The sequence below is a fragment of the Mustela nivalis genome, assembly GCF_964662115.1.
Source record: "Mustela nivalis genome assembly, chromosome: 1".
NCBI classification, from domain to species: domain Eukaryota; kingdom Metazoa; phylum Chordata; class Mammalia; order Carnivora; family Mustelidae; genus Mustela; species Mustela nivalis.
The window spans coordinates 160,887,212-160,904,151 of record NC_139020.1 but is presented as its reverse complement, the minus strand read 5'-3'; the positions used below and the strand labels follow the sequence as shown (position 1 = coordinate 160,904,151).

General features: G+C 49.9%; 1 protein-coding gene across 2 annotated transcripts in view; it reads left to right on the top strand.

The window, feature by feature from the left end:
• Positions 1-16,940, top strand: part of NUP210 (nucleoporin 210) — a 103,894-nt gene that overhangs the window by 14,508 nt on the left and 72,446 nt on the right. For both annotated transcript variants that reach the window (XM_082688052.1, XM_082688053.1), the window contains exons 2-6: positions 4,006-4,142; positions 5,457-5,588; positions 9,441-9,537; positions 12,817-12,967; positions 14,907-15,039. In XM_082688052.1, the coding sequence (XP_082544178.1) occupies positions 4,006-4,142; positions 5,457-5,588; positions 9,441-9,537; positions 12,817-12,967; positions 14,907-15,039 (650 nt within the window). The remainder of the gene's footprint in view (positions 1-4,005; positions 4,143-5,456; positions 5,589-9,440; positions 9,538-12,816; positions 12,968-14,906; positions 15,040-16,940) is intronic.

Below are 16,940 nucleotides of genomic sequence, written 5' to 3'. Positions count from 1 at the left end.
TTATTGTAATCAGCGAACCTACATCCACACGTCATTGTCACTCAAAGTCCATAGCTTACATCATGGCTCCTACTTGACGTCATACATTCCGTGGGTTTGGACAAATGTGTAACAACCTGTGTTACCATGATAATATACAGAATGGTTTCCTGCTATAAAAATCCTCTCTGCTTTGCCTGTTTATCCATCCTTCCATTGTTTGTTTGTTTTTTTAATTAAAATTGTGGAATAACTTTAGATTTACAGGAAAGGTAAAAAGGTGGTACAGAGATCTTTTTACACCCTTTTGCCAGCTTCCCCTAAAGTTCATGTGTCACACAACCACGAACCTTGGTCAAAATGAAGAAACCAGCTCTGGTGAATAGTCACCAACCTCTAGACTTTTCGGAGGTCACAGTTTTCCCATGGAGGTTCTTTTTGTGCTCTTGGACCCTGTCCGGGATCCCACATTACGTTTCTTTATCCTGCCTCCTTGGTCTCTTCCGTTCTGTGTGAGTTCTCTAATTTTTTTTTGTTTCCACACACAGTTCTGTGTGTGTATACATGCCCATGTGTGTGTGTGTGTGTGTGTGTTTTAATGGCCTTTGAACACTACTTTAGAGGGACTCCGGGGTGGCTCTGCCTTCAGTTCAGGTCGTGATCCTGGGGGTCCTGGGATGGAGTCCCATGTTGGGCTCTCTGCTCCGTGGGGAGTCTGCTTCTCCATCTGCCTCGTCCACTCCAGCTCATGCTCACTCTTTTTCATGCTCTCTCAAATAAATAAAATCTTTTTTTTTTTTTAAGATTTTATTTATTTATTTGACAGACAGAGATTACAATCAGGCAGAGAGGCAAGCAGAGAGAGAGGAGGAAGCAGGCTCCCTGCCAAGCAGAGAGCCTGATGTGGGGCTCAATCCCAGGATCTTGGGATCATGACCTGAGTGTAAGGCAGAGGCTTTAATCCACTGAGCCAATCAGGTGCCCCTCAAATAAATAAAATCTTAAAAGGAAAAAAGAAAACTACGTTAGAGTCGCAGAGCTGCCGGCAGCTAAACAGAGTGCGTTGCCCGCATGCCGTGAGGCTCATGGCCTCTCATCACCTCCTCTCACCTTCTCATCTGCATACGCATTCCTGCCCCACTTTGTCTTTCCTTAGTTGCTCACATGCTCTTTTCTCAGAAGAAATCCCACTGTGAGGAGACCCCGGTGTATTTCCTCCGGGGCTGGGGGTTCCTTCCATGACAGTGGGTGAGCTCTGTGTTCTGAGTATGTTCATGGCGGTGTTGATCCGGGCACCCCCCAGCTGCTCAGTGTGGGTCTGTGATGTGTGTGCCACACTGTCATCCTTAGGTGCGTCTGGTGGGACCACTGTGCCTACCTGGCTCCGGGAGAGGCTCTCGGTGACAAGCCAGAAGACTTGGAGAGGTCTTTTGGGCTCTGTTTCACACCATTGCTTTTTACAGCAGGCGTTTTTTGTTTTGTTTTAAACAAGTTTCTTTCTGAATACTCCAGATCGATGGTGTTTTGAGGAGTTTAAGTGAGGGGCTGGGAAGGAAGCAAAGACAGGTAATTCATGCTGTGTTCAGGCCGCTGTGCTGAGCACAGCCCCTAGGAATGAGTGCTGGACACTCTGCACAGGGGACACCCCTTCCCTGGGTCCTGGAGTACACTGTAAGCGCCCTGAGGGCAACACCTTGTCCCCTGCTCCATACAGTATGCAACGGCTTGAATTGTGCACCTGCTTCAGATCCTTCCGTGGCTTGTCATTGCTCTCAGAATAAATCTAAGCTCTTTGCTTGTGGCCTCCGGTGCCTCCCTAATCTCGGCTCCTGCCATCTCCTTGGAATCAAGCCCTGCCATCTCCTTTAAGGACTCCCCCCGCCCCAGGTTTATTGAGTTGTAATAGATGTATAACATGTATGACGTGGGGCACCTGGGTGGCTCAGTGGGTTACAGCCTCTGCCTTCGGCTCAGGTCATAATCCCAGGGTCCTGGGATCAAGCCCTGTATCAGGCTCTCTGCTCAGTAGGAGGCCTGCTTCCCCCCCCACCTCTGCCTGCCTCTCTGCCTACTTGTGATCTCTGTCTGTGAAATAAATAAATAAAATCTTTAAAAAAAACATATGTATGACATATAACATAGTATTAGTGTAAGGTATACAACACAATGAGGTGATACATGTGTCTGTTGCAGAATGATCACCATGAGTCTGGTCCATCAACACACATAGTTATGGTTCTTTTCTTGTGTTGACAACTTTTAAGATCTATTCCCTTAACCAACTCAAATATGCAGTACAATACTGTGAGCTGTAGTAACCACGCTGTACCTTCCATCACCAGGACTTATTTAATTTATAACCAGAACTTTGTACCTTTTGATCCCCTTCGCCCATTTCCTCCATCTCCCACCTGCAGCAGCCACCAGTCTGTTCTCTGCTGCTGTGAGTTTGGTTGCTATTAGAGTCTTCATACAAGTGAGATCGCACAGTTTTTGTCTTTCTCCCTCTGACTTATTTCACTGATCGTTGACACCCTGAAGATCTATCCATGTTGTCACAAAGAGCAGGATTATCTTCTCTTCTGTGGCGCAGTAATATTCCACTGTGTGTGTTCCACATTTTCTTTATTCATTTGACCATCAATGGACACTTAGGTTGCTTCCATGTCTTGGCTGTTGCGAATAATGTAGCAGTGAATATGGGGGGTGCAGATATCTTTTCAAGTTAGGGATTTCATTTACTTTGGATATATTCCCAGAAGTGGAATTGATGAATCATATGGTGGTTCTATTTTTAAATTTTTTTTTTTTTTTTTTTGGGGAGGAAACTCCATACTGTTTTCCACAGGGGCTGCACCAATTTGCATGCCCACCAACTGTGCAGGAGGGTTCCCTTTTCCTCACATCCTTGCCAACACTCTTATCTTTTTGATGATAGCCATTCTAACAGGTGTGAGGTGTGAACTGTTGTGGTTTTGATTTACATTTCCCTGTGAGGATCAGACTCCAAACTTTAAAAAAATTCTCAAGGAAAGCCATTAGCAGCTTGGGGTGGTGGTTAAGAACACAGGCTGTGGCCAGCATCTCCACCTCCTTGACCTTGGCCTCTGTCCATCTCCTTGACCTGAGTCCCAGGCCTCAGATCACACTAGCCCTCCTATTCTCTGGGTGCTCCTGGCTGCTCCCACCTCAGGGCCTTGCCCCAAACATCCGATCTTCCTGTGGTAGGCTCTGAGAGACCTCCCCCAGCAGCTCCCTCGCGCCCCCTGTCGGCAGAGTACCATAATGACACTCAGTTCTGGGAAGTATCCGCTCTGCTCATACCCACTCATTCCCATCCTGCCTGGATCCCAAAACTGTCATCAGGCTGTGTCATAACCAAGGTGAGAAACCATGGCACTGACCTTGGGTCACTCCTCCCGTCATGCTCTCCCTTCCTCCTGTTGTTGTCAAGCCCTGTCTGTCCATGGGAAGGCAGCTCATAGATTTTAATGGTCTGTTTGTGTGTGATGTGTCTTTCTCCCCAGCTTCACCTTAATGTCAGCTCCGGGCACACTGGACTTTACGGTTGTTTGCTATCTTTATAGTCCGTGATCTCCAGGTTTTATGGGACTTATTTGGTGGTGGTGAATGCTGGTGCCTGCTATGACACACGGTGGTTCCTCCTTACCAGACCCCAGAGGCAGTTTTCCCACCAAGAGGGAATTCTTCCTAGTTCCACAGACTAGTCTTATAAGGGGACCATCTACTGAACGTGGAGGTTTTTCCCCCGTGTTGGTCTCCTGGTTCATTTGCTTGGTGGGCACGTGCGTGTGGAGGTCCCATGCACCAGGTGGTCATGCTCCTACGAGAGGGGCCTCTGCCGGGCCCTTCTCCCTGGGTGGGAAGATCCTGGACACTGCCCACATCGATTCTGTGTTTCAGTCTGGGATGGTGCCCGGGATGGGGAACTGCATTTTTGCTTCAGGCCCCAGCTATGCCTCCTGGGGTAGCTCCAGAGAGTAAATTCTGACCTTTTTGCCCCAGGTCATCGACCCGGCCGGAGGTGGCCAGTATAGAGCCACTGGGTGCCGACGAAGCCCAGTGCTCCCAGAAGGCCGTGGTGCAGGCCCGCCTGTCCCAGCCTGCCCGCCTGACCAGCATCATCTTCGCCGAGGACATCAGTAAGAGCTTTGAGTGCCCTGTGGGAATACCTGGGGTGGGAGGGACAAGAGACGGGAGGTGGCACCCCCCATCACCTTCCCTGCACCTGCCCCCCCACTGAGACCTCAGCCCCACAGCCCGCCTCGCCTCTCTCTCGTTGGGTCTGAAGATGCCCAGGCAGGACCCACCCTGGCCCCTCCCATCAGCGCTGTGTCCTGTTTTCCCTCTGTGGAGTCTGCCTTTCATTTCTAAATAATTACTTGTTAACCAAATAACTCTCAATGGGTCTTGAGTCAAAATGAAAAAGAGTTGTTGCAGTTCTTTTCCTGCCCATGTTTAGTTTAACCTGTTAGGGTTGTAAACTGCTTGGAAGACAATTAATGGCATTTTCTGGCATGCTTTCTGCCATTTAACATGCAAAGTTTTCATTTTTATAGGGTTATTTTTAATGGCTCAACACTATTCCTCACAGGGGCTTGTCCTATAAGGATCCCCTGCTGTTGGACATTTAGACTGTTTTTGGTGCCTGTGGGGTGTTATATAGAAAAATAAATATATTTGTCCAGGGGACAACTTAGGGATCTTTGGAGCTATTTGCTACCAAGCATAGGTTCCCAGTTTTACATATGAGTTGAAAGATTTTGATGTGGTGCTTTCTAACGAGGTACTGTGAATAGGACACAGGTGGTTTCTACGGTGCCTGGAGAGTGGGCAGGATGTTTTCGTGTCACCTGCTGTTATTTTTACACTGGAGAATTCCCCGCGTAACGCCATTTATATATTGCACTTAAGGAGCTAGTAAAAAAGGCTATGTGCTCGCTCACACAACCCTTTCATTCTGTAGTACAGTTGATGGTCTCATATAAAAACCAGTGTAAGCAGACGAACTCCAGGTGCAGTTCCTAATTGGAGCACAGGGAGAAGCATTCCAAACTGCTTTATCTTCTTTGGTGCTAACTCATCGTAAAGAGCCCTGGGCTTTTAACTTAGTGGTCACACCCCAAACAAAACCAAATTTTCTCCAAGGAGTTTTCTCGTGTGCAGCTCTAAATGCTGGTGCTCATGTTGCTGAAGAACAAGAGAGGCCATGATAATGCCTCCGAGCCCTTACTCTGCACGGGTCTGTGCTGACTTCCGGAAGGCCCGTGTGTTGGTCAGCGGCTTAGATGCTGAGAGTCAGTGTGGTTCTCCCAGCTCCACATCGTGCTGGTGGTTCTGTTGGGTGCTGACGTCCTTGCCAAAGTGAGAGAGCTTCTGACCCAGGAGACCCTGGAGGTGGGAGTGGCAGTCAGGGTGCCACCTTTTGTGCCAACCCCTCCATTCCCATCCCCCAGCCACGGGCCAGGTCCTCCGCTGTGATGCCATCGTCGACCTCATCCACGGCATTCAGATCGTCTCCACGACCCGCGAGCTGTACCTGGAGGACTCCCCCCTGGAGCTGAAGGTCCAAGCTCTGGACTCCGAAGGTGAGGACAGGCCGCTGGCAGTTTGCTCACTGTCCCCTCATGTCTGGCCCTGCCGTTCCCCTGGGGAGGGCGGTTCCAGCCGAAGGCAGAGCTGGTGCTGGGGAGACGCTGATGAGGTCAGGACCACCGAGTGGCTCTCGGACCGATAGGGGGTTGACACTCCTTGGCCTCTGTGGCAGGGCCTGTGAGATGAGACATTTGGCAGTTCCTAGAGGCTGATTCTGTGCCCAGGACAGTGCTGGGTAAAGCATGTCTTCAGGAAGCTGACCTCCGGTGTCTTGGCAGCAGTAGGAAGCTGGGAGATGCTCCCTGGATGCATTGAAAATGGTGGGAGTGTCCTTCTTGCCCAGCTTTGAGGGCTGGGGTTGGCTTCCTGGTCTAGATTGCAGGGTGCACCTGGGCATGTGTGTGTGTGCCCTGGGTCGCCTCCCTATGCTGGCCCGAGTGCCGTATTCACTTTACTTCACCAGACTCCAACATTGGATTGTTCTGGCGTTCTGAGGAGATCTGTTCTTGGACTGTCTTGGGAAGTCTCGGGAAGACTTGGACTGACCTCTTGGGAAGCTAAGCAAAGGGAAATTTGTAGGTTAAGATTCCCGTTAGAGAAAGTGACTCAGGCAACAGATGTCTTTCAGAGGAGGGATCTCCCAAAACGTAAGCCCAGTCCTTGGCTCACCTTGCCTTTGAAACCTTCCCTGGCCACCCCACCTCCCTCTGCTCAAAAATAAAATTCTCTAGATTAGAACTGCCCACCTTAGGGTAGTATCTGCACTGAGGGGTGGAGAGTTATTTGTGGTAAGGGTTGTATCATGCTTTGTAGGGTGCTCAGTAACATCTCTGGCCTTCACCCACAAGAAGTAGAATTCCCCAGGTTTGTTATTTAAAGATTTTGTTTGTTAGAGAGACAGAGAGAGAGAGCACAAGTAGGTAGAACAGAAGGCAGAGGGAGAGGGAAAAGCAGGCTCCCCACTGAGCAGGGAACCCAATGTGGGGCTCAATCCCAGAATCCTGGGATCATGACCTGAGCCAAAGGCAGACGCTTAACCCACTGAGCCACCCATGCACCCCAGAACTCAAGTTTTGATGACCGGAAGTATCTCCAGCCATTGCCAAATGTGCCTAGAGGACAAAGTCACGGTTCTAGAGCATCAATCAGGCCCCTTCTTCCTGTCCATTCATTTATCAGATAAGCTGCCTCACTTCTCTGATCTGTTCTCTGGTCTGTGAAACTGAGATGGTGGTGCTTACTTGGGGCTTGCAAGGATTCAGTAAGAAGCATGTACAGAGCTTCGTGCTGGGCAGCACAGAGGGGGTCTCAGTGAGCCTGGTGGCGTCTGAGCAGTTCCACCTGCTGGCCATCCTGCCAGATGCTGGGAAGGAAGGGCTGCCTTCTGCCCCAGTAGCTCAGGCTATAGGAGGGACCACATGCATTTCAGTAGGTGCTGCTTGTCATCAAATCAGATGTAAGGCGACCTGGGGCACGCTGGAAATTGGGTGTGGGGGATAGAATTTAGGATGGTCTCTTAGGGACATGCTGTTTGACCAAGCCATGAAGAGTGTGGTGTTTGCCCACCTTGGAAGGTCATTTTCTTCTGGAGAAGATGAAACTCGCAGCAGGGTGGTGGGGCGGGGGATGCAAAAGGTAAAGGACCTTGCATTGCCCACATGGGGTTTGCACTTGGTCTTCAAGGGAGGGAGCTGGGGGAGGGGTTTGTGCAGTGAGATGATAGGAGCTCCCCACGGGGATGAGTCATTGATCTTGGGATCAAATGACCACACTTGACGCCATGCTGGGGCCAGGCACTCTTCTGAGCACTTTGCATGTTCTAACTTCATTTCACAGCCAATGATGAGATTTAGGCACAGAGGGTGAACACACACACGTGTGCGCAGGGAGAAGACATATAGTTAGTATGTAACACAACCAGAGTCTGAGCTCCGGCCTGGTCCTGGTCCCTGAGTCCACTCTCTTGGCCTGGGCTCAGCAGACCTTTCCAGTGAAGGGCCAGAGAGAGTAAATGTTTTAGACTTTACTAGCCACACAGTCTCTGCTATAACTACTCGGCGCCCCCCACTGTCGCTCTAAAGCAGCCCTAAATGTTGCATAGTGGCTGTGTTCTAATAAAACTTTATTGACCACATACTCTTTTTTTTTTTTAGATTTTATTTATTTATTTGACAGAGAGAAATCACAAGTAGACGGAGAGGCAGGCAGAGAGAGAGGAAGGGAAGCAGGCTCCCTGCTGAGCAGAGAGCCCGATGCGGGACTCGATCCCAGGACCCTGAGATCATGACCTGAGCCGAAGGCAGCGGCTTAACTCACTGAGCCACCCAGGCGCCCTTGACCACATACTCTTGACTACTCTGTTTTATTTCCTGTCTTAAGTTACTTGAAAAAAAAAAAAAAAAAGAATTGTATGCCATGACATTCATCCATTTAAAGTGTACAGTTTGGTGGTTTTTAATATATTCACGAAGTGGTACAGCCATCACACTAGCTGATTTTAGAACATTTGCGTCAGTACAGAAAAGAAAGTACCCTTGAGCAGTGCCTTCCATTCTTTCCTCTCTCCGGCCCCTGGCAACCACTACTTTTGGTGTATATAGATTTGTCTATTGTGGACATTTTCTATAAGTAGAATCATACAATGGTACGGTCTTTTGAGTCTGACTTCTTTCACTTGGCATAATGTTTCCAAGGTTCATTCACGTTGTGCTGAGTATTTCCTTCCTTTGTATGGCTGAATGACATCCCACTGTGTGGAGAGAGCACATTTGTTTATCCAGTCATTTGTTGATGGACATTTAGGTTGCTTCTACCTTTTGGCTGTTGTGAATAATGCTGCTGTGAATATTTATGTACAGGTCTTTTTGTGGACATGGATTTCATTTCTCTTGTGCTTCTGCAGGGGTGGAATTGCTGGGTCACAGCATAACTCTGGGCTGGCCTAAAAGTAATAGCAAAGGCAGCAGCCCAGTTTTCTGGAGCTTTTGCTAAGCAATGTTTTTTTGGCTTCTGAGATCCCACAGGTGGGGTGGGGCAGGACCTGGGGCCCATCTGGCACTAAGTGCCTTACCCTTTGCACCGTAGAAGGAGCTTTTCCAGATCCCAGATGCTCTTATCTGGGTTGCCAGGCAGGCAGGGAATGCAGATGAGGGCAGTTGTGGGGGGGCAGGGGGGCAATAGGGCATGGCGGGGAGTATGGCAAATCCAAGACCATGATCCCTCCTAGCAAGGCTGAGCCAACCACTGGTCTCCAGAGGGACATTGGCTCAGGAATCCAGCTCTGTAGACTTTCCAAGAGAACTTGGGAGTTGAATTTATTTGGTGCATTTCTTTATTCGAGATGATGGGACTTAACTCAACAATGTAAAAGCAGCATTGCCTAGGTAAAAGCAAAGCTACAGCTCCTAGGAGATGGGGCCTCAGAGCCACTGGTTGCCATCTCCCACCCCACTGCGGGGTGTTGACTGATGCCCAACCAGACCTTGTACGCACACTAGAGTGTTAGGACCCACTCTGAGTCCCGTCTTCAAAATCATTACTGGGCCCATTTGGGCTCACATGTCCTGACATCCCGAACTGCAAGCCAACTGCAGAGCTAAGTCTGGCTTGGGTGGCTTGCCATCTCCTCCACGCTGGGACCCTGGGAGTCCCAGGATCCAGGGGAGAGATGAGCTGTCGCCCTTCATCCCCTGACCCTTGAGGCCTCAGTTTCCTTTTCCTGAAATGGGGGCATAACACCTGCTTTGCAGAGGGGTGGTCCTGAGTGCATTTTCCCCTCCCCCTGGCTCCAGGGAGTTAACTCTGAGCCTTTCTGCTCCCCCCACTACCCCCATCTTTTCCTGCAGGGAACACTTTCAGCACCCTGGCTGGGCTGGTCTTTGACTGGACGATCGTGAAGGACACGGAGGCTGATGGGTTCTCGGACTCCCACAACGCTCTGCGGTAAGAGGTGCCTCACCTTTGCAGGAAAAGCAGGAAGGAGGTGTCAGTTGGCTCCACACAGGGTGGGGGACTTTGAGCAGCACCATCACCATCAGCAAGGAACCCAGGGTCGTCAGGATGCTGGCTGGCATCCCCCATGACTGAGCAAGGACGAGCTTTTCGGCTCCCACAGCTGTGTGGGAACCTTGTTGCTTCTGCTCTCCGCTGGGGTGTGCTCTGGGTGTGGGAAATTGTGGAGGAGGCTGGCATGCCCAGCTGTGGAAGAGAAGACTTGCCCCAGATAATGGAAGCTGTCCCATGGTACAGGGAAGGGTTGCCTGTGGCCCTTCGCTGGAGGTCAGTTAAAGGGGAGACAGGTTGTGGCTGGGGAGACATTTCCAGCCCTGTGTTCCCCAGCACTGGGGGATACAGATGGGCTTGTTATGTGCTATGTACCACCATTTTTGCCATTTTTCAGACAAAGAAACAAAGATTTAAGCCACTGGTCAAGCTGGTAAGTGGCAGAGCTAGAATTGGACTCACATCTATATAAATCTTCACTATCCAATGTGGTAGCCACCAACCCTGGCTATTTAAATTTAAATGAGGTAAAATGAAAACTCCACTTCCTTGGATGTACTGGCTGTGTCTCACATGCTTGTTTGCTATGTGGCTAGTGGTTATGACACGTTGCACAGAGAAGATGGGGAGCAGAAGGTCCTGTTGGCTGGTCCTGGTGTAGACCCAAGGACTGGGCTTATTTCCCTTGCTACCCTGCAGTGCCTCAGGCCTTACCGAATCAAGTTTTAAAGTCTCTTTTAAGGGAAGAAGATCTAATTTTTAAAAGTATTCTCTTATAGTCTTTATAAAATTTTAATTTCAGTATAGTTAAGCATACAATGTTATGTTAGTTTCAGGGGTATAATATGTGAGTCAGCACTTCCATAAATCACCCAGTGCTCATAAAAGTGCCCCCCTTAATTCCCATCCCCTATGTCATCCATCCCCCCACTCACCCCCCCTCTGCTAACCACAAGTTCTCTGTATAATTAAGACTCTCTTTCTTGGGTTGTCTCTCTCTCTCTCTCTCTTTCTCTCTCTTTTCTTTTTCCTTTGGTTGTTTATTTTGTTTCTGAAATTCCACTTGTGAGTGAAATCATATGGTATTTGTCTTCCTCTGATTTATTTCACTTAACATACTCTCTAGTTGTGGAGGAAGACTTAACTTAAAAAAGAAATTCTTTTAAAGATCTTGTTTATTTATTTGACAGAGAGCACAGGGAGCAGCAGGCAGAGGGAGAGGGAGAGGCAGGCTCCCCGCTGAGTAGAGAGCCCGATGCAGGACTCGATCCCAGGACCCTGAGATCATGATCTGAGCCAAAGGCAGATGCTCAACTGACTGAGCCACCCAGGTGCCCCTTTAAAACTTTGCAGCTATTTTCAGCTTACAGAAAAGTTGCAAGTATAGTACAAAAAATGGTGTCCCTGAACCGTCTGAGAGCCAATTTGATGTCCCTAATTATTTTAATGTGCCTTTGCTACCACGGAGACATTTTCTGGCTTACGCACAACATCATCAAAATGAGGAGGTGAACACTGATGCCTACAGTCATCAGACCTCATTCAAGCCTTGCCAGTCTATCCTAGTTATATTGTTCATAGGAAGCACAAAACCCAGCCAGAGTCGCCTGCTGTCTGTCGTCCTATCTTTCTCAGCCTAAGATAGTTCTTTGGTCTGTCTTTCTTTTGGGACCAAGATGCTTGTGAAGATTACAGTTCATTTGTTTTGTAGAATGTCCCTCATTTTGGGATTATCTGATATTCCCTCCTGATTAGATGCAGAGCTTTGCATCTTTGGCAGGAAGATCACAGAGGTGAGCTTCTGTAGTCTCCTGATTGTATCTTATCACGGTTTGGTGGGTCTATCGCGGACGACCTTCACGGTCATCACTTGGGGTAGATGGTGCCTGCTCAGGTGCCCCACTGTGAAGTCACTGTCCTATCCCTTTGCAATTAGTAAGTATTTTGTGGGGAGTTAAGAATCTGGTCTTCTGTTTACACCTTTCCAAGTCCAGCTCCAGGCTTTAAGGAACATCTCGGCTTAGCCCATGCTTATTCCCATGGCAGACATCACTATGCCCTGATACTGTGCAAGGCGGGTTGCTCTTTTGGGTCAGAGGTCTTTGGGGGCTGGGGGGGAATGGGGCCCTCAACCTTCGCCTTCTGCGTGAGCACTGGAATTTCTGGTGTCTCACGAAGCCAGGAACATGGGCTGGACAGTCAAAGAGACCTGGATTCCCAACCTGGCCTGGTCACTTCCTGCCTATTGCCTTAGTCAAGGAGTGCAGCCCGTCTGGGCATCGGCGTCCCCCTCTGTTGGAGAGAGGAGAGTAATGTGGCTACTTCTGAGAGCAGCTGTGTGGGTCTACATGGTATTCGGAGCTCTGCCCTGGGCCTGACACCTGCTAGACATTCAGAGAACGCTGGTTCCCTGCCCCAGTCTGTGCTAGCAGGTGCATTTCCTACCATGACAGCCCCTAAGTGTCCATGCACTCTGTACATGAGCTGAATGTTAACTGAAATCAAAAGCACTAAGGCAGGTTGCAACCACAGTGCCCTTTGTTTTTATTAAAATCAGCATGTGACACCTAGTCAGATGAGACAGGGAAATCAGTCACAGCACACTACCACAGCCGGCATATCTTGGGGAGAATGGAAGCGCGTCCAGTGCACTGCTCTTGTTCAAGTGGAAAGGCGGGCTCACCTGTAAATCAGAGGCTGCGAGAGAGAGAGACCACGTGGAAAGATCCCTCAAGCCAGCCCTGCTTCTTGCCTACATGGTGGGGTCTCCGCATCCCGGCTTCTCCCCACAGCCCAATGCCTTACCCTGGGAGCCTGGTGGGCACTGCTGGCCCCACCCCAGCTGGGTCTGTGCTCCTGGGCCTGCTTCCTAGTTTCCATGGGCCTCAGCTGTCACACCTGTGAATGTGAAGCATTTTGTTGAAGCAGGTGGTCCTCATGTATCAGGGTTTACCATCATTGCATGTGGATTTTGATAAAAAGCACAGTGCCAGGCTTCTTGCGGACAAAGGCCTGTATGGGGCCCAGGATTCTGCACTGTTCACCAGGAGGTGGGCAGTTCTGATGTAGGAAGTTTCGGGGACACATTTCTATGTGGTGCCAAGCAGGGCACCGCCACTCACTTAAGGGTTTGGCCCCTCCCAGGAGGTGCTAGCAACTGGTGAATCTGTTAAGGTCCTTGCTTTTGCAATCAGGTCTGATGACATCTTCCCTCTCCAGAATCCTCACGTTCTTGGAGTCCACGTATATCCCTCCTTCCTACATCTCCGAGATGGAGAAGGTGGCCAAGCAGGGGGACACAGTTCTCGTGTCCGGGATGAAGACGGGGAGCTCCAAACTTAAGGCGCGCATCCAGGAGGCTGTCTACAAGGTGGGCCTCCAGGGTCGGGGGGCACTGGGCTCTTTGAGGTGGCTCACATCTGTGAGCGCATTTAGGCATGGTACCATGAAAGTTTCACTCTTCATGAACTGGGAACTTCAGGGTGTGATTCTGTGTTTCTGTTCGTTGGGTTTGGTTTTTGGAGGAAGGGTTCCACAGCTTCTGAGGGAGGTAGTTGGAGGACCAGAGGGCACCATCTCCAGAGTCACAAAGTAGTTGGTCCATGGTCCGTTTTGAGGCAGGTCAGGGAAGGGGATGCCCATTAACCCACTGATGTTCAGCATCCCCCCTGCACTGGTTCCTGTGGAGGGATGCAGCCAAGCCTTTGGAGCTCTGGAAAAACTGGGGGCTTCCAGGTGTCCTCCATGCCATCCCTTCCTAGGTCCCACTCTGAGCACTGGGACTGGTGGTCCCATCTGTGGAGAGCTAAGACTCCTTCCCTCCCCTCCCCTTCCCCCAGTTACCCTGGCCTCACTAGCACCTGCTCCGGCACCGTCTGGAGAGGGATATAGGACAGCAGAAAGGAAAGGCTCTTTTTCCCTGTTCTCATGGGCACATGTCTGCCCTGCCTCCATTGAACTACAGCCCTGAGACTATCCTTTCATTGGCCTGGTTCCTGGAGCTCACACAGGGAGCGTGCCGTACTCCATCCACCACTGACTTTCTAAAGTGACAGATGAGAGGATGCCTCCTGATGCCCTCTTTCATCTTTTAGCCTATAGGCCAGGGGTCATGGGGAGTTTTAGAAGCACAGGACATGCCACATTACAGGAGCTCATCCTGTAGCACCCTGCAGATCATGTTTGGAGACCATTTGCCTCTTGTTATTCGTGGCCTGAGCCCAGCCTACCCCGCCCCTGAGCTGGAATTCCCTCTTGTCCTGCCTGGTGCCTGTAGGAGGCTTCCCTGCTTGCCACACTAGAAAGCACTCACCAGAGCAGAGCCCGGCCCAAGGGCTGCTTTTGTCTCTTTGGATGATCGAAGATACTATGCAACTTCCTATTAAGTGAGGAAACCTGTAAGATGTTACACCTGGGGCCCAGGAGACCCCCCAAGAATTTGGGAACAGACACAGAACTGGTCAGTATCCATGGGGTGCTGATTGATGCCCTCTCCACCTGAGACAATGTATTGGCATTTCTGTGGATGAGAATCATTTTCTTTGCCAAGCTTCCTCCAACTTGATGAGTTGCCAGTAGATCAAAGGCAAGGGAAAGCGCGGGCCCCCAGAGACTCCGGTGACCCAAGGGGTGTGCTGGGTTCGACACTGGTGATCGTTCTCCTGTTTCAAGTCTTTCATGCCGTTTCCCGTTGAGGAGGTCACGGTGTGGTGGGGGTGGGGTGGAGGGACATGTGTTGCTCCCCCTTTCCAGGTTTGCCCTTGGTTCCCCAAGCTCCCTGATCTTTGGGCTTCCGTGGGTGGAGCCCCTGAGCCCCTGAGCCTCTGGTGGGGCTCAGTATCCATGATCTCACTCCTTTTCTTTCTTTGTAACTATGATGACTGCACATTGAGCTATAGTGTACGTTAATGTAAAGTGATGTGCTCAGCACCGTCCAGCAGTAGCCACTGGACATGGGCCTCGTGAACACACAGGGTTCCCCTGGGGCTTTGAGGGGTCTGAAGGTGTGGGGCTCTGAGCATTGCCTTGTTTCTTTACCGCTAACTTCCCTATCCCCATGTAAGCATCTTGAGAAGTTCTAGACTCTTTGTCCTGCCCAAACTGCTCCCTGTTCCCCACCCGCACCTCACTTTTTCTTCTTCTTTTTTTAATAAGTAGGCTCTGTGCTGGGTGTGGGAACCAGCGCCGGGCCCAAACTCACGATACTGAGATTGAGATCTGAGCTGAGGTCAAGAGTTGGAGGCTTAACTGACTGTACCCGCTGAGCCCCCCACCCCCCACCTCATCCTTTCTACCCTCTTTCTTCCAAGCACGTGCGCCCTGCGGAGGTCAGGCTGCTCATTCTGGAGAACATCCTTCTGAATCCGGCTTATGACGTCTACTTGATGGTGGGGACCTCCATTCGCTACAAGGTGCAGAAGATCAGGCAAGGAAAGATCACAGGTGGGTCACTGACTCAACATGGCAGAGGCTACCCTTTCTATCATTGTGGTAAAATGCCCATAACAGAATTACCATTTTCACCATTTTTAAGTGTGCGGTTTGGTGGCACTAAGATAACTCACATTATCATGTCACCATCTCCTCCAGCCCTCTTTGGAACTTTCTCATCTTCCCAAAATTGAGACTCCCGTTTCCATTAAACACTAGCTCCACATTCGTCCTCCCCAGCCCTTGGCAGTGGCCATCTTTCTTGCTGTCTCGGTGACTTTGACTTCTCTGGGGACCACAAATAAGATGAATCCTACTGTATTCATCTTTTTGTCACTGGCTTTATCTCATTTAGCCATAATGCCCTCAGGGCTCATCCACATTGTAGCGTGTACTAGAATTTTTTTTTTAAGGCTTAATAACACTCTAGCATATGTGTATTGATACTTGTTGAATGCTTACCTATTCATCTGTCGATGGGCGCTTGGGGTTGTTTCTAAGTCTCGGCTATTGTGAATAGTTTTACTAGGAGCATGGGTGTGCAAATACTCTTTTCAGGACACTGTTTTCGGTCCTTTTGGGTGTATATCCATCCCTTTGTTTGGAGAGTGTCAGAAGCTGTGAGCGTCTCATGGGAATGGGTTTGCCTTTGGTCTGCTGCTAACTGCCGGCCAATCTTGGCCAGCTGCTGCTAACTGCCGGCCAATCTTGGCCAGCTACTGCCCACCCTCTGGGGCTCAGTTTCTCCTTCAGATACCTTGAGGCCTTTCTGCTTATGCTTTGAGGGCAAAGTTAATTAGTGGATATGGATTTGTTCTGGTAATTCTAGAACGCTGCGGACCTAGGATGCATTTTATATGGTGAGAGTTCCTAATGCAGCACCCATCCTCCTAAGAATTATTACTATTATTATCGTTTTAAAAAAAGTTTATCCATGTCTCATAGCCAGAGCCCAGGAGGTCAAGAGTGTCACTCACCTGTCCCGAGGGCTTTGACATGTGTTGAGGCAGATGTCTCCCCCAGGTTGGAGGGTCACTCTGTCTGTGATGCAAGGTATTGTGTAAGAAGCACATAGATGCTTCCATATCCAAGGAACTTGGGTTTTGTTCCATAGAGGAGGTCCTAAAAGACCCTGCCTCACCTGGGAGCAGTGGATCTGGGGAGCAGTTATAGTGTGAGAGAGCACTGTTCCCCTCAGACTGTGGAAGCTGGGACTAGGCTCCTTCTGGGTAAGAAGCAGGGCAGGGGCTCATAGCCAGAGATCTGAGAGCTGGGCCCCAACCGGGGAGGGTAGTCAGCATGGTTAAGGGTGGGTGATTTAATAAAGAAGTCTTTTTTTTTTTTTTAAATATTTTATTTATTTATTTGTCAGAGAGAGAGGGAGAGAGAGAGCAAGCACAGGCAGAGAGAATGGCAGGCAGAGACAGAGGGAGAGGCAGGCTCCCTGCTGAGCAAGGAGCCCGATGTGGGACTCGATCCCAGGACACCGGGATCATGACCTGAGCCGAAGGCAGCTGCTTAACAACTGAGCCACCCAGGCGTCCCTAATAAAGAAGTCTTAAGAGCCCACCCTGAATTAGCTCAGGTGTCACAGTCCAGAGGAACAGCACATCTCAGGGGACCCAGAGAATTTGTGGGCTGGGTCATTGATCTACCATAGATCTCAAAGGGCCAGAACACACAAAAGATAGCCCAGGGCAGGAATTAGGAATGTCGTTGCCTCCCTTTCATCGATGGAGAAACGGGATCGAAACTTCCTCCAAAAATGAACACACCTGTGTGACTGATGGTTCTGGTTGACTCAGGTCTAGAGCGGCTTCCACAAGGAAGCCTCGAGACATGAACCACCAAGGTCCACAGTGACCTAGTCATACAAATGGAGATTCTGCTCATTTGTTTTAGATGGATTGGGC